The sequence below is a fragment of the Sapajus apella genome, unplaced genomic scaffold (genome assembly GCF_009761245.1).
Source record: "Sapajus apella isolate SASKATOON/1434 unplaced genomic scaffold, GSC_monkey_1.0 scaffold29, whole genome shotgun sequence".
Lineage (NCBI taxonomy): Eukaryota > Metazoa > Chordata > Mammalia > Primates > Cebidae > Sapajus > Sapajus apella.
In genome coordinates this window covers 19,078,018-19,102,607 of record NW_022436969.1, presented here as the reverse complement: position 1 = coordinate 19,102,607, position 24,590 = coordinate 19,078,018, and the positions used below count along the sequence as shown (strand labels likewise).

General features: G+C 40.1%; 1 protein-coding gene across 16 annotated transcripts in view; it reads right to left on the bottom strand.

Moving 5' to 3' along the window:
• PTPRM (protein tyrosine phosphatase receptor type M) overlaps window positions 1–24,590 on the bottom strand; it is an 816,519-nt gene that overhangs the window by 71,947 nt on the left and 719,982 nt on the right. For all 16 annotated transcript variants that reach the window (XM_032293498.1, XM_032293499.1, XM_032293487.1 and 13 more), the window contains 2 exons: window positions 23,760–23,836; window positions 20,678–20,714 (listed from right to left, as the gene is read on the bottom strand). In XM_032293498.1, the coding sequence (XP_032149389.1) occupies window positions 20,678–20,714; window positions 23,760–23,836 (114 nt within the window). The remainder of the gene's footprint in view (window positions 1–20,677; window positions 20,715–23,759; window positions 23,837–24,590) is intronic.

Below are 24,590 nucleotides of genomic sequence, written 5' to 3'. Positions count from 1 at the left end.
ACCACAACTAACTCTAAACATCATGGTGAAGCGTGGGCTTTTAGGGCACCCATCACTTGAATATTACACATTGTTGAAATAATAATTTTTAGTATCTCTCACTTTCTGTGCACTAGAGAACTCATGCAATAAAGCCCATCTTTGAATGTCTTTCATTTATGCTTTTCATCGCTTGTTTCTCATCGCTTGTTAATGGGTAATGTTTTTTATTGAAATGTGGCCTCATGCCTAGCTAGCTTTGCTCACTGATACCACTGTCCTGGCCCCAGTGGGTGTGAGTGGCCACCCCTGCACGCAGCAGTTAAGCACTCAGCCTAGTGTTAAATGCCAGGCATTCTGTGAGGAATGGTAGGGATGTAAAGGTGAGTAATATACGCATGGTCTCCATCACCCAGAAGCTTGAAATTTTCTAAGGCAGAGATAAGGCAAGAACAGCCTACACTCACATGTAAAGTGCAGTAAGGCAATCATCCTGAGACATTTAAACCTCGAACTGATGTAATCCCAGCTACTCAGAGGCTGAGACGGGAGGACTGCTTGAGCCCAGGAGTTTGAGACCAGCCTGTGCAACACAGTGGGAACCTGTCTCAAAAAAATTTAAAAAACTCTTCAAACTGAGCTACGTATACCCTTGGAGATAGAAAAAGATGATCCAAGGCATATATGAGTAGTTCCAGATACTTAGTATCTATAAGGACTCTGCCAAAACTTATTCCCTAGGCAGGAGCCTCCAGCTTCCATATGCAATAGTGTTTCTTTCGTTGGTTCTTTTTTTTTAAATTTTATTTCATTCATTTTATTTTTTGAGACAGAGTCTAGCTCTGTTGCCCAGGCTGGAGTACAATGGTATGATCACGGCTCACTGTAGCCCTGACCTCCTAGGTTGAAGCGATCCTCCCACCTCAGCCTCCTGAGTAGCTTGGACTACAGGCACTATGCCCAGCTAATTTTTGTATTTTTGGTAGAGATGGGGGTCTCACTATGTTGCCCAGGCTGGTTTTGAACTCCTAGATTCAAGCAATCTGCCCTTCTTGTCTTCTCAAAGTGCTGTGATTACAGACATGAGCCACAGTGCCCAGCCTCACAAGTCTTTCATATACTTGAAAAAAACACCTATGTCAAATATGACCATGGGGCACTGCCCAGGTGTAAAAACCTATAGGTTTGGGCTGGAATACTGGCTCCAGAAACTCACTTCCCTGCTTGAAACATCCTGTTAGGAGTAAAACTTAGTATTTTGGCTTATGTTAAGATGTTCTGAAGCAGTTGAGGTTGGTAATATTTATTACTTTTTAAAATTTCTTTTTATGAGACAGAGTCTCTCTCTGTCACCCAGGCTGGAGTGCAGTGGCGCAATCATGGGTCATTGCAAACCTCTGGCTTCCAGGTTCAAGTGATTCTCCTGCCTCAGCCTCACGAGTAGCTGGGACTACAGGCATGCACCACCACGCCTGGCTAACTTTCGTATTTTTAGTAGAGACAAGGTTTCACCATGTTGGCCAGGCTGGTCTCCAACTCCTAACCTCAAATGATTCACCCATCTCAGCCTCCCAAAGTGCTGGGATTACAGGCATCAGCTGCCAGTCTGGCCATATATATTCTTTTAAATAGAATCAGAATGCTTTTGAGGAGTGCCAAATTTTCTTGAACGAAACCCGTAAGCGAAAGTTTCATGAGTTTTCTTTCAGGTTTGATATGCTTGAATCTGTAAGGCAGTTTAAAAATGTCACGTATCATAAAATATTTATTCAAATTACATCATATTGTCTCTTACTAATAAATACCGTTACATAAACATGTGATTAAAATTTTAGGTATCAAGCTAAAATGTATAGAGCGGGTGCATAATTTCTTCAAACCTCTTTTGGGGATACACAGGAAGAAAAGTCTGAAGGCCAGGGTCAGTAAGTGATGGATGAGGATGCCTGTGCCCTCAAAGTCAGGAAGAGCTTAGGTCTGATTGGCGAGGCAGCAGCAGGACTAGCGCTGTTGAAGTCAGGCACTTGCCATGGGTCTCAAAGGATGGGGTGTGACTCTGAAGTGGGGAGAGGGGAGAGTGAGGATGGCAGGAGCCACTTGTTGCCACCTGGGAGGAGAAGGGGACTCCCATGAAGCCATCTTGTAGGAAATGTAAAATTTTGATAAGATTTGCAAGTTCAGATTTTAGGAACCGAAGACGATGATGACAGATACTAAAAAACATGACAAGGAAATTTCCAGTTTTAGAATCAAAGCTTGAGCAAGTCAGAGGAAAAACGCAGAGGAAGAAGTGTCTGGTTGTCTTAACAGACTCTGGGGAGCAGGGGGCACCTGTACTGCAAGAAGGTTTCATCAGGTGTGGGCTCAGCCTTAGGTGTGACCAGGTGTCAACAGGTAATAATGAAGGAAGTGGGACTAGGAGAGCCGGGAGCAGTGGGCTGAGAGAAATGGTAAACTGAGCCCAGCTATCCACAGCCAAGTCCAAAGGCTCCCGCTGAGCTCTCTTGCATATTCCAGAGAGATACCAGTGTCCAGAGCAGGAGGGTCTACTCTTTCCATTGAACAAAACAACTCCTAAGAAACAGAATATGTTGAATGTGAACAGTAAAGAACAGTGAACAAAAAGATCATGGCCTGTATTATTAAGGAGAGGGAAAATTTAAACATATTATAATTTTACAATTATCATGGCAAGAACAGATCTCTGGGCATCCAAAAGGCTGGTGGAGATCTGCAGCAGAAATGTCCAGGTGGTGATGGGTTGGGAATCCAAAGGACAGCAGCAATGTGGCTGTAGGTGACGGTTCAGCACAGGGAGAGCCTGGGACAGGAAGGTCGGAGCTCTCGCAGGGCAAGGGGCAGGCACTAAGCTGGCCTTCTGTGACTGGCGTGGCCAGCATGGGCTCCAAGGCTCCCCAGTGTGGCAATGAGGCTCAGGTGGGCTCAGGAACCAGGGAATTGGTGGATAGGCTGACCTCTTGATTCCGACCAGGGAAGACTGGACTGTACTAGGAAGACAGTGTTAAAATCATGGGGGATTCTTGCCATCCCTAAGGCTCTGTCAGCAATAAAAGAAGCCAAAGCTTCTCGGCTGGAATGAAGGGAACCCAGGACAAGGGTGTTTTGGACAAATAAATAGATACAACTAGACACCCCCACAGGCAGATGCTGGATGCTGCTCTTTATATGCAGGATCTCATTATTCCCCACCACAGTGGTGTGAGGCAGGTGCCCTACTCCAGCACAAGAAACAGGCTTAGCAGACGAAGTGCCTTTGTTAGAGCTTGTGGGAAGTAGAAAGTTTCCTCTTCAAAGTTTCCTTTCTTGTTTAAGAAAAATCGTAAGTGTTAGAAATAATAGTTTTGGGTTTTTTTTTTTTTTTTTTGAGACAGAATCTTGCTCTGTTGCCAGGCGCCAGGCTGGAGTGCAGTGGCGCAATCTCGGCTCACTGCAACCTCTGCCCCCTGGGTTCAAGTATTTCTCCTGCCTCAGCCTCCTGAGTAGCTGGGACTACAGGCATGCACCACCACGCTCAGCTAATTTTTGTATTTTAGTAGAGACGAGGTTTCTCCATGTTGGCCAGGATGGTCTCCATCTCTTGACCTCATGATCTACCTGCCTTTTTTCAAAGCCTTCTTCCTTTTTGCTGGTGGCTCTTTGTTAAGCCCTATCCTATGTAGCTGTTAGACATGCTTACAGGCACGTGGTTCATTCTATGTCCTTGTACCTAAGGTGATCTGTGCTGGACGTACTCACAGGCATGTCCCAGCTCGTAGCCTACGTCCCTTCCTCATTTGGACTCCCTTTTTGTTCTCCATTGCTTTTACCTGTTTAGAAAAGTTTTAAGCTGTTAGTCAATCGGGTTTTAGTTTAGATTGTGAGGTCAGGCTCCAGCCAATCGAGATCAGACACAGCAGTAAGGACGACCCCAAAGGCATAAGAGAGAAATATGTCAGCTTTCTGCTTTCTTTTGTTCGTTGTACTCTCATGGCAAGATTGCTAACGAGGGTACCCCTTCTGCAGGAAGTAAGAAAGAATTGCTTTGCTGAGAGATCCTTTGCCCCAGTACTGATTTTTTCTTTGCAGCATTAAAAATTTACATATAACAGAGCTGCACAGTCACTATGTGGCAAAGCTGGGATTCCAATCCAGGTCAGCTGAGCAACACTGTTCTGACTGCAGAATGAACTGAAATGCCCAAGACCAGGGCCCCTGTTCCAGCGCGTCACTGGAATGTTTGTTTCTAGTGTGGTCCTGGGACCTGAAGGAGGGAGTGTGTGGTAGGGGTACACACCAAATGGCAGAAGTGCAAAGGGAAGGGTAGGGACCTTAAGGCAAAGCAACTGCAGGAAACCTGGGCTGCCCCCTCAGCAGCCAGCTCCATCAGCAATGAAGATGGCTGAAGGTAGGACTTGAAGGTGGAAGATGATGAGCCTGAGAGTCAGGCATTTATTTTAAAGCTCTTGCTACATGAATAAAAGTGGTCCTAAATATTTGATCCATGATTGCTCCTGTTGTCGTTGGCAATAATCTATAATAGATTAGTTACTCAACTAATAATCAGTTACTCAACGTTTAATTAGTTACTCAACTAATAATCAGTTACTCAACATTTAGAGAACTAGGTGTCCCTTCAGTGGTTTTCTAAGTTTTTATTATAAAGCTTTATGTGGTTTTTTGATACAATGTTTCCATAACACTTAAGATTATAATTTTACATTGAGTAGCTTTTCCTTTTTACAGTAGTGAGATGTAAATGGTAAAATATGCCACCATGCTTTACAGACTGAATCTGCCTCGTGTGTCACAGAAGTGGTAACAGTGACACAGAAAATACTTGGCTTCGGCATTAATAATCCTTAATATCACTTATTCAATAGTTGTATTTGTTCTCTCCTGAGGCTACTTATGTTAAAATCATGGAATTTTTATCAATAATTTTTTGTTTCGGCTGCAGAAAAGGAAAAGCAAAGCTGAGATGGGTGGGGGCAAGGGATGTGATTTGCTCATTTTCCTGAACTGCTAAGAGTATCCCAAGAAAATTACCATTTAAAAGAAACAATAGAAATCAGCTAATGAATTACAAGCAAACACACTAAGAATTGTTCTACGATGGGGAAAACTGGGGAATACTTTATTTGACCTAAAATAAAAAATATAACTGGCCTGTTAAAACAGCATTTTCTAAGGATGACTTTCACGTGAAACACTCTTTATGTCTAGAATTACAGGGTTAGAAATGTTCACTGGTCCACTGGAATTTTAATTTTGTGACAGTAAAAGAAGAGAAAAGCTATAATAAAATATACCTTTGTATAAGTAGTGTTGAAAGTGATGACTTAAATAACAAATGTTAAATAGTGTTTTCAGTTAATAAATTCCAGTGGTGCGACACAGTGACACATCTCTTCTTCTCAACTGGAGTAGGTTTTCCTGTGATAAGTCTTTTCCCTTTACCTGGCCCTATCTGGTTGGCAGGTACTTGCCATTTGCCCAATTTCTTCTAAATTGACTTGCAGGTGTGTGCTCTTCTTATACATAAAATCAGGCATACACTTTCTTCTGTATCCATGGTTAGCCTATTCCTCAACACATAACCCCCATATTGATGTTTACATTTCACTCATCCCATTCTCCAAAATTCTCCTTTCAGATTGAAATAAGAAGATGTGACAATATAAACTATGTGACTATTTATGGCTTTCTCTACATAATTAGTTTCATGAAATGTTTGCTTCTGGATGTATTTCTAGAACATATAAAATCCTGATTGGACACCAAAAAGTTATGTCCAATTTAATTAAGAGAAAATAGGCATAAACCAAACATTAACAGACAGGCTGTAAATAAACACTAAAATAGTCTAGGAAACCTCTGTCTATAATATGCTATAACCCTTCAACCATCATCTCTTTTCTGGTTAATAATCTTTTAATCATTTATTCAATTAAAATGATTACAAAATGTTTAAAAACACATAAAGGGTAATTACATATTAGATACTTAATATGTCTTAATAAAGGTAAATTCAATCAATAATTATTTTCTTCCTAAGAAACACAAGGAACTTACTATGTTTTAATTTCATCTTTACCTTCTCATTTTCCAAATTATTGTTGTCTAGAACTTAGTTCTAATATGAGTTTATCACACCTTGATTTGTTACTATTATAATTCCTTTATTCTAAGTTTTGCACACCTTCATGGTTTTTATTTTGGTTTTCCTGCATTTATTTTTACTAGGATAAAGTTTATGTATTTCCACATTACTTTTATGTCTCCAGTTATAGCAAAAATAGATAAAGAAGTATTTTTTTGAGAAAAGTAAGTTGAAAACAAAATGACTCAAGTGTTCTAAGCATTTTCTTCCTTTCCTCTATCCAGAATTCCAAGATCTTTAAATAAGAAAATGAATGAAATCTTAGTGGCTTTGAGACCTCATTTTGTCATATTTTAAAGAGGTTTTCTTTTTTCTTAAAAACATTTTAAAGTTAACTTGAAGCATTTTAAAATAAAAATCCACAAGATCATCCTTAAAACCTTAAAAGAGATAATTTCTGATGTACATACATACATGAGATGGGTGGGTGCAAATGACGCGATTTGCTCATTTTCCTGGGCTGCTAAGAGTATCCCAAGAAAATTACCGCTTAAAAGAAACAATAGAAATCATCAAATAGAAAATAAATATTTCTAACCATTTAGATATATGTGCTAACATAATTTTAAATAAAAATTTTTTAAAAAGTCATTTAAAAAACACCCATGGTTGCTTCCATACCACATATACCGCATGATGACTTAAATCACAATCATGGGTTTTGTAAAACAACAACAGCAACAAACTCTCATCTATAAAACACTGGCACACAAACTTCAAAGTGACACAAATTATCCTAAAAATTAAGAAAAGTTAAAGAATACACCCTATTTGTAAAACAGAAGCAGAATAAGACTGGGCTGATCACGCTGCTAGAAAATTTGTTTTGGAAACTTGCTAATAAATTCTTGGTGAAAATTCTTAATGTCCATTTTGCTTTCCCTATGTGAGCAGTGAGTGAGATTTTGGGTATGGGTCAGGGTGGGGAGCCACCTGCAAGTACCTGAAGCCAAGAGCATGACTGCTCACTAGTCATGACTACTCACTAGTGTAATGTTTATGCTTTGTTGCCGGCATGTAAATATTTTACTGGGTTAATCCTTTTTTTTTTAAAAAAAAGCATATAACTACCATATGGTAGTATTACCCTAAAAAGAACAATAATTCACACAGAACTCTGTGGTCTTTTTCCTAAACTGACATCAGTACTCAACTGCAGATGCATTTCTCTATATGAGGCTGCTTTCACAAGTGGCCTGGAGATTTCCTTCAGTTCAACCCACTCTATCTGCCACCTCCTTAATATATAGAGCATGACTGGCATTTTTAGGCAGCTGGTCAACCTCTAGCCAAACAAAAGATGGAAGCTGCATAGCCAGCCCCATCCAACACACACAGGTTGTAGGAAAAGGCCAAGAGCCCACACCTCTCCCTTGGTCTCCCTCTAATTCCCCGCTGCCTTCTGCTTCTCTGCCATTATTATTCTCCTTCCCCGAAGATCATGTCTCAATCCTATCTTGATCTCCAGAGGCTTCTGAGTCTTCCAAAGCTCTTTGCTAAAATATTCCTGTATAATTCTTATCTCAGGAACTGCTTTCAATGAAGCCTGTTAGGAAGAAACTTGTCTGAGTTTTGGAATTAAGCTGTTTTCACTCACATATTATCTGACTTTAAGTGTGCACCAGGGAAGCCTTCAGAACACCAAGATGAGGAGCTGACACTGCTATCAGAGCTGCTCCTGCTCAGTTTCTGCAAGACTTCAAAAACAGAAGGGAAATATGCTTTTCCAGCTTATGATACAGCTGTTGTCTTTCCAACCTTTGTTTGACTTCGGTTTAACAGTGAACCATGATGGCACACTTTGTACTCTGGAGGGAGTACAGGATGTTGGTGCATACTTAAGTAGCTCCATTTGATACATCCTTCTGGAAGGAAGCGTTAACAGGTGTAGGATGTATCAGCTTTTATGAAAACCATAGGAGTATACACTACACGACGGTTAAAACCTGAACTGCCTCTCTGCTATTGAGAGATGTGTCTTTTGGAACATACAGAATGATAATGATAATAAATAGTAACTGTAGCTAATATTTATTGACAAGTTGCTTGGAGAACTAGTATCTGATCCTAGGCTGTGCGACTCTAGAGTCCGTGCTTTCATTAACCATTCTGCCTATTGTCCTTCAGTGGGGAGTGGAGAGTCCTGGCCTAATTACTGACATAAAACATGGTTGCATATGGAAGAAATTTTAAGGCCAAGTTGAAGAGATCTGATTGTGACTACATTGCATAAAGCAAAGAAATATCTACAGGTAAAACCAATAATGGGGTGTTTTGTAGCCTAGCATGACATGCTTTTGGAATTGAAATGTTCCAAAGCATTTCTGGAAACTCCACCTACCTAAAGAAACCATTATCTGAATTTTGTTCTTTTTGACTATATTCAGTCATCTTCCAGAATGGGACCTCTCTAGCAGTTATGTAAACTTTTTCAGGTTGCAGTGGTACCACCGTGAAAGGGAATGCAAAGGTTTCTGTTATTCTTAATATGGAAAACAGGTTGAGAAAGGCAGACACATCAGACTTGAGTGATGGGATACAGTTTAGGGATCCAAACAGGATCTCTAATGTAGAAAATAAAATGGGAGTAGGTGGTGTGTGGCAACAATATGCTCTACAATGCAGAGATAGAGAGACTGCTTCCAGAGGACCTTCAGTCCCTGATGCCTGAGACAGGCTGAATGGCAGTGTGCATGGGGAGCTGAAAAGAGGCACAGGAGAAGGTGCTATGTCCTCGGAAGGAAGGAACATGATAGATGTCCACAGCACAGGGGCATCCTGCTGGCAGAGGTACAGAGCATTCATCAGTGTTGGTCTCCAAAGAGAACGCTCAGAAACTGAGCTTGGGTACTCATGTGTGCTGTAAAGAGGGGAAAAAAGAGAAGGCAATCAAGGAGAGAAAAAAACGAATGGCAGCCTTCAGAATGCAGGGGTTTGGTGACCCAGAGGATATGGCTGCCTTCTGTCAGGGAGAAGTAAAGTGAAGGGAAAAGCCTATGTTCATTTGCTTTAGGGGCTACTGCCGGAGAAATAAAAGCTTTCATTAGACTCTATCTTCCTTAATTAAACTCTTCTCAGTACACAAGTGGAATCCTCTTTTATTTAAGAAAAAAGAGAATAAATCTAATAAATGAATGAAATAAGAGATAAATTGGCTCCCTAGACATAGCTCAGTGCAGGAGTCTCAAATTTTCCATGGCAGTGAAGGGTGTTGCATCAAGAAATTTCCAGCAGCTTCCTTTGGAGTGAGAAGGCAAGAAACAAAAGTTACTGGTTATAGTCAGAAACTTTCTAAACTGTTTGCTGCCTTGAAAATCTTGTCCTAAACTATGCCAATGAGTGAAAAAGAAACCTGGTGCCCAGATTCTGGAAAAGTGGTTTTAGGTCTGCACTGGGTCTTATTTTTTCATCTGCAAAATGGGGTAGGAGCGGAGGAGAGAAACAGCTTAAAGAAGTTCCCAGGCCAGGCAGAACGTCTCATGCCCATAATCCTAGCAATCTGGGACACCAAGGTGACTGCTTGAGGCCAAGAGTTTGAAACCAGCCTGAGCAACATAGCAAGACCCTGTCTCTACAAACAATAAAATAAATATTAGCCAGGCATGGTTGCTTATGCTGGTAGTACTAGCTACTCAGGAGGCTGAGGCAGGAGGATCCCATGAGCCCCAGAGTTGGAGGCTGCAGTGAGCTATGATCATGACACTATATTCTTGCCTGGGTGACAAAGTGAGACCACGTCTCTTGAAAAAAATCTGAAGAATTAAAAATCAAAAAGGAGTCCCCAAATCTGTAGGTGCATTAAAATCACAAATCAGTAAGAGTTGAATGTCATTTACTCATACCTCCACACTGTGTAATTCTAAGGTCACTGCTATATTCCTGATCCTATGCTGATCCTGGCAAGTGGCAGGTACACAGAAACCTTTGTTCAATTTTGAATGAACCAGGCTATAAAGGAGTAGCTTTGCTTTGCAGGGCTCATGGTGCTGGAGGCCTGGGGAAGCCAGTACTTTGAAAAGTACATGGGTATTAATTTCAGATCTTTAAAGGGCTGAACCTGGTACAAAGATGTAACCTCACATTTTTTCCTCCTGCTGGAATAAAAGACCCATAAGGGAATAGGTCTGTCTGAACATATAAGGTTTCTCCTAGGTCAAACTTTGAACACGCTCTATTAAAATATCAACCTTAGTCCATGCAGTTTGCAAATACTTTTGCATATATGACTCACTCGAACTTATGTGGATAAATGTCTCTTAAATATAGTTCTGCTTTAAGTGTCAACTGTTTTAATTACAAAACAAGGAAACTGGACTGTGAGCTTCTTAAAGTTTTTAACAGCTCTAAAAGATTCTATAAATTTTCTACTTCAAATGAGGAATAACTCTAAATTCTTCTTGAAGGTTTAAAAAGCACTTGTTTTAAGACACCCTATATCTGGATGCCTGCTTAAGGACATCATTTATTTTCAAATTATTCTGTATTAAGTTAGGTTCTATTATTAGAGGGACACATTTTCCTTATAGCATCTATAACAACACAGGTGGATGTTACCTAATATGCTCTATTTTTGACTCCATCTTTTAATTTTAACGCTTTCTTTAAATGTTTTCATTGCTAATGAGCAAGTTTACTTATAGCACAGGGATGAGAAATGTCTATGAAAGTGACCTTTTGGCTAATTGGCCACTATCTTTTGAAATTAATCTAGTGAAGATAAACTATTGTTTAAAAGGAAGTTTCTGGATAAGCTGTTAATTACAGTTGTCATTCTCTCTTGGAAAACCACAGATGGTTGGTAAAATGCAGGCAGGTTCTGTATAAACTTGGCCTTGGTTAGCTGGAATACTTATGACAGTGACTTTCATGAGGGGTTCACTTTTTGCTTGTATATAAATCACATTTTCTCAAAGCTTCCCTATTTAAATTTGGAAACCAGAGAATACTCCACTTCACTAGGTAATACTTTAAAATTAGTAGCAAATAAGATGTAACAAGTGAATCCAAAACATAACCTATAACTCACTGAAAATGCAGGAACAACTTTGCCAGGAAGCACAGTGTTAGCTAACAGAATTTGCACTTGAAGTGCAAGCCTCACTGGTGCTTGGAAGAATAAAAACAAAAGTTGTTTACTGAAGGCTGAGCTTTTGATTAAAAAAAAAGTTCTTTCAATTCTACTGAGAAATAATTTCAAGTGCTCATCTCCATCTGGAGGACAGAATGCACGAGACAAAAGCTTCTTTACAGAGTGTGCAGAAGTTACACCGACGCTCTGTGAACCCTCCACCACAAGAATGGTTTGCCCAGGAAAAGTAAGTGCAGCATTCAAAGCACTATTATTTATTGCTTCAGAGGCCTGAAGGGAATTTTGAGCTGGGAAAATATAAACCATATTTGTCTTTTTGAAAAATCTTTATTAAAAATATACCAGAAGTATGTGGAAGAAATGTAGATGAAAAGCAGACTGACAGCAAGCAGAATGAAGTCACTACAGCTAAGTTTTAACTTGTGCAGTGTTTGAGGCTCTGTAAGTATTTCCACATAAACCTTCACTTCCACATTTTTATTATTTTCACATAAAAGTTTGTTCCTAGCTGAAAGTATCTGGAGAGAACTTTTTAGCCTTCTCTTTTTCAAATTATGCACAAATTATAACTACAGACAAAACTGATTATATGTATGGGTTGGGGGTTGCACAAACAGGGTCAGGGTAGACGAAAGTGAAGTTAGTTTAACTAGACAGACTGTCTCTAAAGATAGGATTTGATTTACTGACATATAAAAAGAAATCCAAAGAATAGGAACTGACCAGTCCTTAACATGAAACGGAAATAGAGATGTTGGAGATAATGATGCCAAAATCTGCCCCAGGAAGTAGATGCTTTGCCAGGTCAACATGAGCCATCCTTTCTACCTGGCTGAAATATTCTACTGTCTAAGTTGTGTGTGGCAAACAGTAACCCCCAATCCATTCATTTATTCACTCACTCATTCTTGTATTCTTACTGAGCTTATGCTTTATGCCAACTCACTACCAGACAGGTGGTGCATACTTATTGAATAATGAATAAACTCTGCAACCCCTTCTTCTGATGCCCTGGTCAGGATGAAGTGATCTTCTGCCTACACATCTTCCTCTTCACACAGAATGCCCCTGCCTGATCTTGGGCAGTTCTGTCTGATGGACGGTTACAGTTTTCATTGTAAATGATGATCTGGTATCTGGTTTTCTTTCTTTTTTTTTTGCTTGAAAACTTTATTAAAATAAGGATTAAACCTGAAAAAAGAGCGATAAGAATGCTAGCCCTTTGGGTAAAATCAGCAAGAAAAAGGAAACAGGGAGAGAAAGAGAGGAAAGGAAGGAAGGGAGGGAGGGAGGAGGGAGGGGAGTGGAGGGGAGGGTGGTATCTGGTTTTCTATATCAGTTCCTGTGGTCTTTTGTCAATGTGACCTGGCATCCTCAAAGATGACACCGGGCATCTGGATCCTCAGCATAAAAGGAAAACAGTGATGGTGGTGATAAGGTCAGTGGCATGTGATAGAGGCCTATCTGGATGGCCAATTCCCCACAGGTCACAATCTCTATGAATTGCTCCAAGGCTTCTTAACTATGTACAGTTTAAGTTCATTCACATGGGAGAAATGAAAAGTTCATGTCACTAGCTTTTTAGGGGTTTACATAAGACTATTTAAATTTTGAAATGTGAACATATGCAATTAGTAAGACCTACGCTATTTTGTCTGAGTATATTCTCAAGGTCAGCAAAGAAGGACATTATTTTGTAAATAGGTACTTACTAGGTATTAAAAAGAAAATGCCTTTGCTGGAGCCTACCAAAATGCTATTTCCTAGGTTATCTTCCAGGATTTTTATAGTTTGAGGTTTCACATTTAATTCTTTAATCCGTCTTGAGTTGATTTTTGTATATGGTATAAGGAAGGGGTCCAGTTTCACTCTTCTGCATATGGCTAACCAGTTATCCCAGCACCGTTTATTGAATAGGGAGTCCTTTCCCCATTGCTTGTTTTTGTCAACTTTGTCAAAGATCAGATGGTTATAGGGGTATGGCCTTATTTCTGGGCTCTCCACTCTGTTCCATTGGTTTATGTGTATGCTTTTGTATCAGCTCCATGCTGTTTTGGTTACTGTAAGTACGGTTTCAAGTCACATAAAGTGAAGCCTCCAGCTTTGTTCATTTTGCTTAGGATTGCCTTGGCTATTTGGGCTCTTTTATGGTTCCATACAAATTTTAAAACAGGTTTTTCTAATTCTGTGAAGAATGTCATCGGTAGTTTGATAGGAATAGCATTAAATCTGTAAACTGCTTTGAGCAGTATGGTCATTTAAACAATATTGCTTCTTCCTCTCCATGAGCCTGAACTATTTTTTTACTGTTTGTATCATCTCTGGTTTCTTGAGCAGTCTTTTGTAGTTCTCATTGTAGAGATCTTTCACCTCCTCAGATGCCAAAAGCAATTGCAACAAATACAAAAATTGACAAATAAGACCTAATTAAAGAGCTTCTGCACAACAAGAAAAACTATCAAGAGAGTAAACAGACAAACCTACAGAATGGGAGAAAATATTTTCAAACTATGAGTTCAACAAAGGTCTAATATCCAGAGTCTATAAGAAAGTTAAGCAAATGAATAAGCAATAACCAAATAACCCCATTAAAAAGTGGGCAAAGGACAGGAGCAGACATACTTGAAAAGAAGGCACCATGTGGCCAGCAAGTATATGGAAAATGCCCAACATCATTAATCGTTAGAGAAATGCACAGTAAAACTGCAATGAGATACCATCTCACAACAAGCACAATGGCTATTATTAAAAAGAAAAAATAAGAGATGCTAGGGAGGTCGTGGAGAAGACGGGCTGCTTATAGAGTGCTTGTGGGAACATACATTAGTTCAGTCATTGCGGAAAGCAGTGTGGGAATTTCCCAAAGAACTTACAACAGAAGTACCATTTGATCCAGCAATCCTATTATTGGCTGCATACTCAAAGGAAAATAAATCATTCTACATGATTCATATGTGATTCAGATACATACATATGTGTGTTCATCATAGCATTATTCATATTGGCAAACACCTGTAATCAACCAAAATGCCCATCAGCAGTAGACTGAATAAAGAAAATGTAGAACACATACATCATGGAGTACTATGCAGCCATAAAAAAGAATGAGATCATGTCCTTTGCAGCAATTTGGTAAAGCTGAAGGCCATTTCCTAAGCAAAAAATCACAGGAACAGAAAATAAAATACTGTATGTTCTCACTTATTAGAGAGAGTTAAACATTGAGAACCCATGGGCACAAAGAAGGCAGCAACAGACACTGGGGCCTACTTGAGGGTGGAGTGGGGGAGGAAGGAAAGGATTAAAAAAGTACCTATCGGGTACTATGTTTATTATGTGGGTGACAAAATAATCTGTACACCAAACCCTCATGACATGCAATTTACCTAGATAACAAAAGTACACATGTACCCCTGAACCTAAAAGTTAAAAAATAAAAAGTAACCCCCTCCAAAAAAGAAAGTGCCTTAAGTGATTTAGAAATATTATCTTATTTAAACTTTACAGTAACCCTACAAGGTAGACTATTTTCATCTTCATTTATGATGAGCGCAGAGAAGTAAAGTAACTTGTCCAAAGTCACACAAGTTACCAATGGAGGAAACAGGGTTGGGGGTTGAGTTCAGACAATGTAGTTCCGGAGTCCGTGTTCCTAATCATTAAGCTATGCTGTGCTGTTTCTCACAAACAGTAACAGGTCACACATACATGGCATTTGCTCCATGCCAGGAATTGCTCTAAGCATTGATACATACTCAACCATGGGTGGCACTATAGTGAGGTAGGGAGGAGCTTTGATGCTGGAGTTCAACGGCTGCACTTGAATCTGGCATTTGCACTTTTAGATGTGTGAGTTGGAGCATGTTATTTCCAGTCTCTTTTATAATGAGAGGAAGGGAGACATTTATAAATGAGAGGAAGGGAGACAAAGAGACTGGAAATAGCATGGGGGATATATGTGATTGTCCCCATTTATAAATGTTTGTGGTAAACAAACTATATGTATCCCCCATGTTTGTGGTAAACATGAAATGAGCTCTGTATGTGTGAGTGCTGAGAACGCTGTCTGGCACATGACAAGGTCCTGACTATTATTACTATTTCCCAAACACCAGGGCTCTATCTTACATAAACAAAGGAGGTTCGAATACCTTTTCTGTGACAGCACAGGAATCTGGACCCCAGCCTCCTGGCTGTGGGACATGTGTTATTTCTACTACATCCTGCTTTTACAAAATAGACATCAGCTGTGGGACCTGCTACTCTAGTCTCTGGTCATTGAGATAATTTTCTAATATAATTGCTAAAATTGTTGAAAAGTGAGCAAAGGCAAAAGCTTTTCAGGCACAAATGCAAAATAACACATAGGCAGAAAACCCAGCCTGAGATGAACAGTAAAACCCAAAGCGACCGTGGTTCAAAATACTAACGAACATAACAATACTCTAGGGTCTCTTAGTATAAGGTTAGGCTAGTACACATTTTAGTAATAGTTTGTTAAAGTTAGTAAAAATTTTGATGCTTTCAGGAGTGTACTTCACATAGTTATAAACAATCTATGACATTTTGTTAACTCTAAGAAGTATGGTTTTTTAAAAAGTAGATTAATTAAGTCTACGGTTTCTGTCTTATCCCAAAATAGCTTTTAATGTTCAAAGTGAAGTTCGCATCCTGAGGTCCACAGAATTACTATAATTCATGAATAAAATTGGGAGGGCGGGGGTAATCCATGAACAACCTTAAATGAAATTTTCTTTCTGGGGAAAGGATCTCAATATTTCATTAGTTTTGAAAGAAGTTTTTTGTCTTCCAAAGGTGAGGAACATTTGGCCCTGAATGTACAAGGCTGGGCAATCCTCTGGAAAACACGGTTGGGGGCACAAGGGTCTCCTTGTTCTCACGTGGCATGGGGTGTCTGGAGATCCTCTCTAGTGCTGGACTCCACAAGGTTGCTGTACAGAGCTAATGCTGATGGAGACAAAAATAAACTGTATATGGCAAGATGAAGGCTACGGTCAGAACCCCAATCAGGTAGCCAACCCTGTCAAATTAGCAGCTCAGAAAGAAAGAAATGATAAAGTGGGCATCAAGGCACCTAAACTTAAAAGAGTAATGTGTGCATTTCAACAATCTATAGCTCAGGTTACAACATCAAAGACAATAATAATTAATATGTGTTTTCAGACATGACTGTATCATGGAAAATTTATTTTTTTATTGTGTTGTCATGAGAAACATCATAACTTAGACAGCAGGGGCTGGATCTGGATTAACCATACGGTTGTGGAAGGTGAGCATGCAGTACACAGGGAAGAGCACGTCAGGTCTGAGCCTCTTTCTTGGGGGACCCCATGCACAGATGACTCTGGAAAATGCTCACTTACAAGTGAGGAGGGATGCTCAGGGCTGGGCAAGCCATGTCTAGAACAGACTCACAGCACTTTATTCAGTACCAGCCCTGCATGGTCTTTCCATGAGTTATCTGAATCTTGAAGTCAGTTTTAAAATTAAAACTGAGCAGGAGCTGAGAGCAGTGGCTCATGCCTGTAATTCCAGTGCTTTGGGAGGCCAAGGTAGGAGAATCCCATGATTACAAAGTTTGAGACCAGCCTGGTCAACACGGGGAGACCCCAACTCTACAAAAAATAAAATAGAATAAAATAAAATATATTAGCCAGGCATGGTGGTATGTAACTGTGGTCCCAGCTGCTTTGGAGGCTGAGTTGGGAGAATTACGTGAGCCCAGGAGTTTGATGCTTCAGTGAGCTATGATCTCACTACTGCACTCCAGTCTGAGTCAAAGAGTGAGATCATGTCTCTAAACAAAACCAAAACCAAAATCAAAAGAACACTTATTCAGGGCCCCCATGGCTGGCACCGTGAGGCCAGCAGGTGTTCTCTCCAGTCGGTTCTTGCATGTGTGGCTTTATCCAGCTTGCAGGTCACATAGTCTCCAAGGTTGTATTTTGATTGTGAAATATGATCACTTCTGGGCAATGCTACCCACCTGCACGCTATTCTGCCCTTCACTTGAGCCTGCTTTTGAAATCTCCACTCTGCCCTGCCTGACATGCAGTAGCAGACATGACTTCCTCTCCTTTGAGCCCCTGGTTTTCTAAATCATAAATCTTGAATGTTACTGTTGTACTAATGTCTGGTCAGTCAGACATGATGAAGTTAATACTGGGTCATCATATATTAGTGGCCAGACAGAAAACAATTAAACCAAGGGGAGATGGAAGAACATATTAATACTAAAAAAAGCAACAGGTCTGGCTTGAATGTGATGCCTTCCAATTTGCTGAAACATCACCTGTTATTATCAAAGGTCAAAGTCAGTTACTGCTGGAAAAATCAATAAAATTGAAGGTGGGTGGGAGGGAAGAGACCCAATAGGTAAATTTATAATATGTCCTTTGTAATGAAGGAACTTGGTGAACATGTGTGCATTATTAACTCTTGGAAATAAAATTGGTGGTCAGCGAATTGGACCATTTGTACATTTTCATAGGTTCCTGCTGTGAATATATTTTAAAGAATTATGTTAGTGCAAAATAGGAAAAACAGAGCAAGAAGACATTTAAAGATTGTGTCTGCCTGTTGGTCTTCATCACCCATTTTGTTGGCCTTTTGGGGGTACTAATGTTTTTTGTTTTTCAGCAAAGGTGATCCACGAACATATTCTACCTGTCCAAGCCAATTAGTGCAGATTATCAGTGATCTTGATTACTGGCTATCTAAGGCTATTAATCCATTATGCTTGTGGTATATAATAGAAAGAAGATTCTAGCTTTCTCAGCTGAACATCATGATCTGAACGTATTATTAATATGATATGTATAGTCTTGACTGTACACTAGATTGAAAATATTCATTCATTTTCCCTCCTCTCCCTGCACCACCACCAGCAGTGATGTTAGTACTGCCAGTTTGAGAAGTCCAATCTGCAGCCCACCTTGTCCAGGGAAAGGCTGTCATGACCTGGTAAACAGACCATTAATCAATGCCCTTCTCCATTAAGGGCAGACTGGTTGTCTACTGCAAACTGATTACATTTGCTATTTCTTATCTGCTTACAAATACATTTGCTCATTAACACTTGAATGCTGCCAGAGAGGGTTACTGAGCTATTAAATACCATTCACACTAATTCTGCAGAAAGTGACTTCTCTAATGACATTCCTCTTTAAAGAATAATCTCCTGCAGGGGGAGAGGGGCAGAGAGAATGGACAAAGGGAAGGAAGCCTGGTGAGGGGCCATGTATAGACTTGGGCGGTTTCAGTCTCTATTTTAGCTGTCTGTTTAGTCACATTAATCTAGAGAGGTCCTCAATATTGAAAATATGAATAAGAACAATTTAATGTTCTGTCTATTAAAGCATAGGTTGCTAATCAAGTTATTGGAGAGAGAAGAAGCTCAGGAGTATTTTGAGATTTTTACAATCAAATTTTCACACGAATTTACAAAAACTGTTCATTTCAAATTATCATAAAACACATTAAACCTGATGTTATGATGCTTACTTTAGAACATTCTGAAAACCACTAGAATGAACTTCAAACCCCTAACAACAGGTTTCTCTAAAGGTACTGATGAATTCCATTTGGAAGCAGAAGGGTTAGGAGGTGTCTAGGACCAGACTCTGACATGTGTCCTTGTCCTGTCCCATATGTAAAAGCTCAAGCTGAGCCTACCTTCCTGAAGACCTCAGCAATCCCTATGTAGTGGGGCCTGCTTTGTTCCAGGTTCACACTGGAAACTCTACAGATGACTTTGCATCTAGCTAGCAAAGTGACCTTGGAAGGAGCCATTACCAACTTCATGTCATAGATGAGGAAAGACAATGGGAGCTCCAGCAGGTCACCTAGACATGGGTGCAGAGTACCCCAGTGGTAATGTGAGACTGTGGACTCTGTGTGGTGTCACCCAGGTTCTTGGGGCAGCTGTGGGCTTGGGGCAGGATCAGCTTCCACAATGGTTCCATTTCAGCCATAGCTGGAGCTTTTCCACCCCAAAGCTTTGCTGTCCAATGCTACCACAGGAAATAACCAAATGTAGCTATTTCTATCAATATGACAATTTGAAATTCAGTTCCTCATTTGTAGTAGCTGTATTTCAAGTACGCAGGAGCCACATGTGACTTGTCGCTACGATATTGGACAGCACAGAGAACATTCCACCTCTGCAGAACGTTCTACTGCACTGTGCAGATCTAAGTGTCAGAATTCTGCTCTCTGGCTACAACTGCCTCTTCTCCTAACCTATGACTCATCAATGGGACCCAGCCTCACTCTGCTAGCTCCTTCCCTCTCCTCATGGTTCAGTGGACACCTGACTGCTCTTCTTCCAAGCCTGGACTTTCCAACCCCAGTTATCTTGGCATCCTTGATTCCCTTGGTCATTGACTTTCTGTGTACAGCCACCCACCCACCCCAACCCATGCCTAACCTTTGGCAGGTCACATCTTTTTGACTTCCCTGCTACTGTTCCTGGGATGTAGCCTATTGCTGCAAATAATGATCAAATAATAAAATGGGGAGAACATGTGTTATTCAGGCTTAACTAGGTCTTCTCTGCTTCTTACTCCTTCTTTAGTTCATCCCATATTGACTCACTGACTCATCCCTTAGGATGCCTCTTTCGCTAAAACCTCAGCTCCCTCATGACCCCCACTCTTTGCTGATGACCCATTTCACAGGTTGGGAAAATCACACAAAAACCATTGCCATGAGCTTCCTCAACATGTCCTCTAGCTTTCTTCTGTTTCCTTTAGCCAAGGTGACCCACCAACTGCTTTCCACCTGAAAGTACTAATTTCCTGTTCCCAGATCTTTGCTCACGATGTTTTCACATTTAGAAGGCCTTTTCCCAATCTTACCTCTGCCACAAAACTGTTTTTGGGTCACCCCACCTGAAAGCAACCCCTTCCCGCTCCAAATTTCCCTAACATTTTTTCTGTATCTGGCCTCTCACAGCTGTCACCTGGTACTGTACCTACTAAAGTACATACAAGTGTATGTGTGTACACTTGTATATACATACATACTAAACACGCTAAACACAACCACTGTGAGAAAGGGGTGCTTGCTGGAATCAGCCTGGCTCCCCAGCAGCAACAAGCACAGTTCCCTGGGTAGAAAGTACCTGGTGCATATTGATTGAATGGCTATCTATATATCTACTTTTGTAAATGTCAGACTTACACCTAACATAGACGGATTGAATTCAATAAAGAATTGATGGACACATTTCTCCTAATGATCTCAACATGAAGTTCTAACTAAACGATTACATGACCAGAACATCTGATGGGAAGACAAAAGTGTACCTGTTGATGGCTAGAACTGTAATAAATGTGCAGTATCTTCCTGAGAGAGGGTGAAGTGGGTATAAAACGATAGGAAGTGAAAAGAAACAAAGAAAAACATCAAAGTAGGAATAAACTTACCTTGGGTAGCAATGTAATGATTGGGTCGATGATAACCCTAAAAATAAATAAAAGAGAATATTTGATAAACATAAAATCAATAAACAGCAGAGAAGTCACACGCTAACTTTACTGAAATGAATGTGCACACAAATGCCAACAGTTGCATCACCTGAAAGTTAAATTGGCAGATACAGCACCATTGACTTTCTCTTAAAAAGTGAAGGTACATCATATACAACAGTTCTGATGCTTGCACCAAAGGTGTGGGTAACTTAATCATAACTGGTTATGAGATGATGGATGAACAAGAAATACTAACAACTTATGGATCCTCTCAAATAACATGAGCATTACTCTTATGAAGTGTGAACAGGTTAAGAATTTGCAACAGAATTTCACTTGTGTTTGGGATGTTATTGGCAATGTGCCAAGGGTTCAACACATATTCTGTCATATTGGTATAGACAGTTATATCAATAGTGATCCTCAAAACCATACTTAAAACACTGCTAATGCCATGATATGCTACTGTAGCAAGCGCCAGGAATTTAACGAGGCAGACATTCTGAAATGTATTTCATCCTCATTTCCTCTCTACACCCTACCCAAATCTGTTCCACCCACCGTCTTCTCCTCTGCATCCTTGACCCCTCTCTCCCTCCTGCACCCCGTAGCCAATCTGCCAGCAAATCCTACTGGCTCTACCTTCAATGTAGCTCAATGGTCTCTCCATTTCTCACCTCCACTGCCACCTCTGACTCCCATAGCCACAAAACAGGCTTCTCTGCTTCCTCTCCTGCCCACCTGCGGTTCATTTCCCTCCTAGCAGCCAGATCATGTCATGCCTTTGCTCAGATCCCTCTAACGACTGCCATTCTCACTCACAGAAAAAGCCAAAGTCTTTACAACTGTGTACCTGACCTGGTCCATGACCTCTCCCCCATATCACCAGCAACTCCCCAGGCCCATTTATGCCATGCCAATGCTCGCCTGCTTCCTTTTCTTCAAATTCGCCAGGCAAGTTCCACAAGGCCTTTGCTTGGGCCATTTCTCAGCCCAGAAGCCCGTCTTCCAGGTATCTATGTAGCTCAACCCCTTGTCTTCCTTACTCACTTGCTACCTTCTCAGTGGCAGTGACTACAGACACTCGATTCAAAATTGCTATCAGTGCCTCCAGGTCTGGTGCTCCTGAGTCCCCCTTTACAGCTTTAGTTTTCTCTGCAGTACATAAGACTTTCTAATTCACCACATAGAATTAACGTTTTAATTTATTGCCCATTTCTCCTAATTAAAACAGCATCTCCACTGGGTCAGAGGTTTTTTTTGGTTTTGGTTTGAAGTGTTCACAGTTTTCCTGCTAGCACCTAGAAAGGTAACTAATGCATGATAAGCACTCAATAAGATCTATTGACTAAGAGAATAAAGTGGCCCTCAGTATTGACTCTTCTCTCTTAAAATAAAATTCAAACTCATTAATCCAGCTTTTTCATTATTTTACAGCCTTTTTCATGTATGTGGCTTCCTTGAGTGGAATGTCTTCTCTCCTGCATCCCCACTTACTCACTGGTTAAGTCTTACTGAAATTACATCCGCTATGATGCCTAATCTGATCACAGTGACTCCTTCATCAGTAGTTCATGAAACACTTACTAAGAGCTCTCTATATTCAGGCATGTGCCAGGTGCAGGGGATATAAGATGCGTAGGACACTGTCCCTGTACTCAAGGACCTGGTAAGGACTGTAGGAGCTGGGACTGCAGGGGCTGGGATTGGAGTGTGAGCAGTCTCCCCGGAGCCTCTCAAGGGAAGGTGTGCTGCAGTTGACCTAGAGGTAAATGGATTGGAGACTTGTATTTCAGCTTCTCAGCTTCTGAGTTGGGAGACTGTTAAGAGGAGATAACTTGTCTGGAACACCTGAGTACTCCCAGGAGATACTCACTAAACATCTGCTGATTAAAGGAGTAAGTGCAATGCGCCTTATGAAGAAATCTTGCTTTAATAAAAAATAAATGAAACCTGGAACGGGTATGGTTTTGGTTGTTATCAAAACAGTCAGGGGTCTTCATCTGATGAATGAGATATGAACTATTCTTTAAATAATCATACCCCAGTCCCCATCCACAAATCTATAAATGAAAATGTCAAATCTGTCCAATTAGCACTAAGCACAACATTCTCATAGTTATTTTTAGGTAACTTTCTTAGAGATCGTGATGCTATTTACTTTTAGTAGCACTGAGTAATATTCAACCAAGAAAGCAGAACAATCCATATATATGCATCAATCCTGTCTATGGAAGTATTGATAGACTAAGAAATAGCGTGATAGCCAAGCATAGAGTATGCCTTCGGAATCACAAGGGGAGCAGAAATCTGTTTAATGTAAACTTGGGCCTTGGAGGTAACAGCAACTCTCCCTTGATTTTTCAGTCTACTTTTGATTTCATTCATTCTTTCAACTAAAAACATGCTGTCTCCTAAAGAATTTATTCTAATGTAAAACATTAAGTTAACATGATGCAGAATGAACAAAGAGGCAGTCTTCAATAATTAAACAGCCTACATATTTAATGACATGTCTTGCTTGCATTAGAAGTCCTGGTGAACAGCTGCAGACTACTTTGAAGACAACTTAAAAGTGCAGTGATGACAAGGGATTGCAAATCACCGTATTAGGAATTAGAGAGTTTTGTCCCATTAATATGCAAACAGATTTTTTAAGTGTCGAATAATACAAGTTGTTGACAAAAAAATGGAAATCACATTTTCTTAGTCCACATAAGCATGGGATGGCAAAGAAAGCACAGAAGGTTACAGAGAAAGTCACCAACAAATGGGCTGCCTTGAGAAAAGGAGTGACCGTACCTTCATGGTTAAGTTCTGTGGTGTGTGAGGCAATATTCATGTGTTTGCTTTTCGATTCAACCCAATGTATGTCCAACAATCGTACAGCAGACCAAGATCTGGTACAAGCCAGAATGGTTGAGTTTACTGAGTTTTATACTCTGATTTAATCATTATGCATTGTATATATGTATCACATGTAGCTTCAAAATATGTAAGATTATTACATACCAATTAAAAATGATAAAATACATACATCAATATAATTGCCATTGATATAGTCTGAGTTTGTGTCTCCTTCTATTGTCTGCAGCCTCACCCGGGAATGATCATCTGCAAAGGGAAGAAAATAACAATTTATAAAAGCAATCTGGTAGATGCCTCTGAGCCCCAGAATGTACGCATATTACATAAAGATCACCCACATACACTCTGCTTTAAAGATAAAGAATACTTCACACCTTCTACTTCCTATTTTGCTATTAAGACTGAAAAGGATTTATAATTTTTTACATTTTACAGTAAATCTCATTAACTTATTCTTTGATCATTAATGGGTCTAAACCACTGGCAAAGGTTTGAGACTTTTACATACAATCCTGTGAAACACAAACAGAATTAGTTATTGGATTGGAAGTTTGAGCAACTTTACTAAATCACATACAAACACTGAGATGTCGAAGGTTTCCTGCGACACCCAGCCTGACAATGATGATTATAAACTCACAGCACAGGCTTCTGGGATGTGCAGATACGATCCTAGCCTTAGTCACTGGTGAGTTCCTTAAGTCCTGTCTCTGTATCTGCGGGCATCAGCCAGCAAGAGCAAAGCTGTCGCCATTTACCATGTGACCACAGGTCAGGCAATATGGCCACCAAGCCTCAGCCTCCTCATCTGGAGAAGGGGATGACTATCTGCCTTAAAGTGGGCTGTATCTAGGATTCAATGAAAACACAAATTGTCACAGACGTACTATAGAGGATTCAGATTTATGGTATTAATTAACTATATTTAAATATTTCTTGAGTAAAAATATTTATCTGCAAATACTGCTGATATATCTCAAATATTTCCTTGAAAATGTAT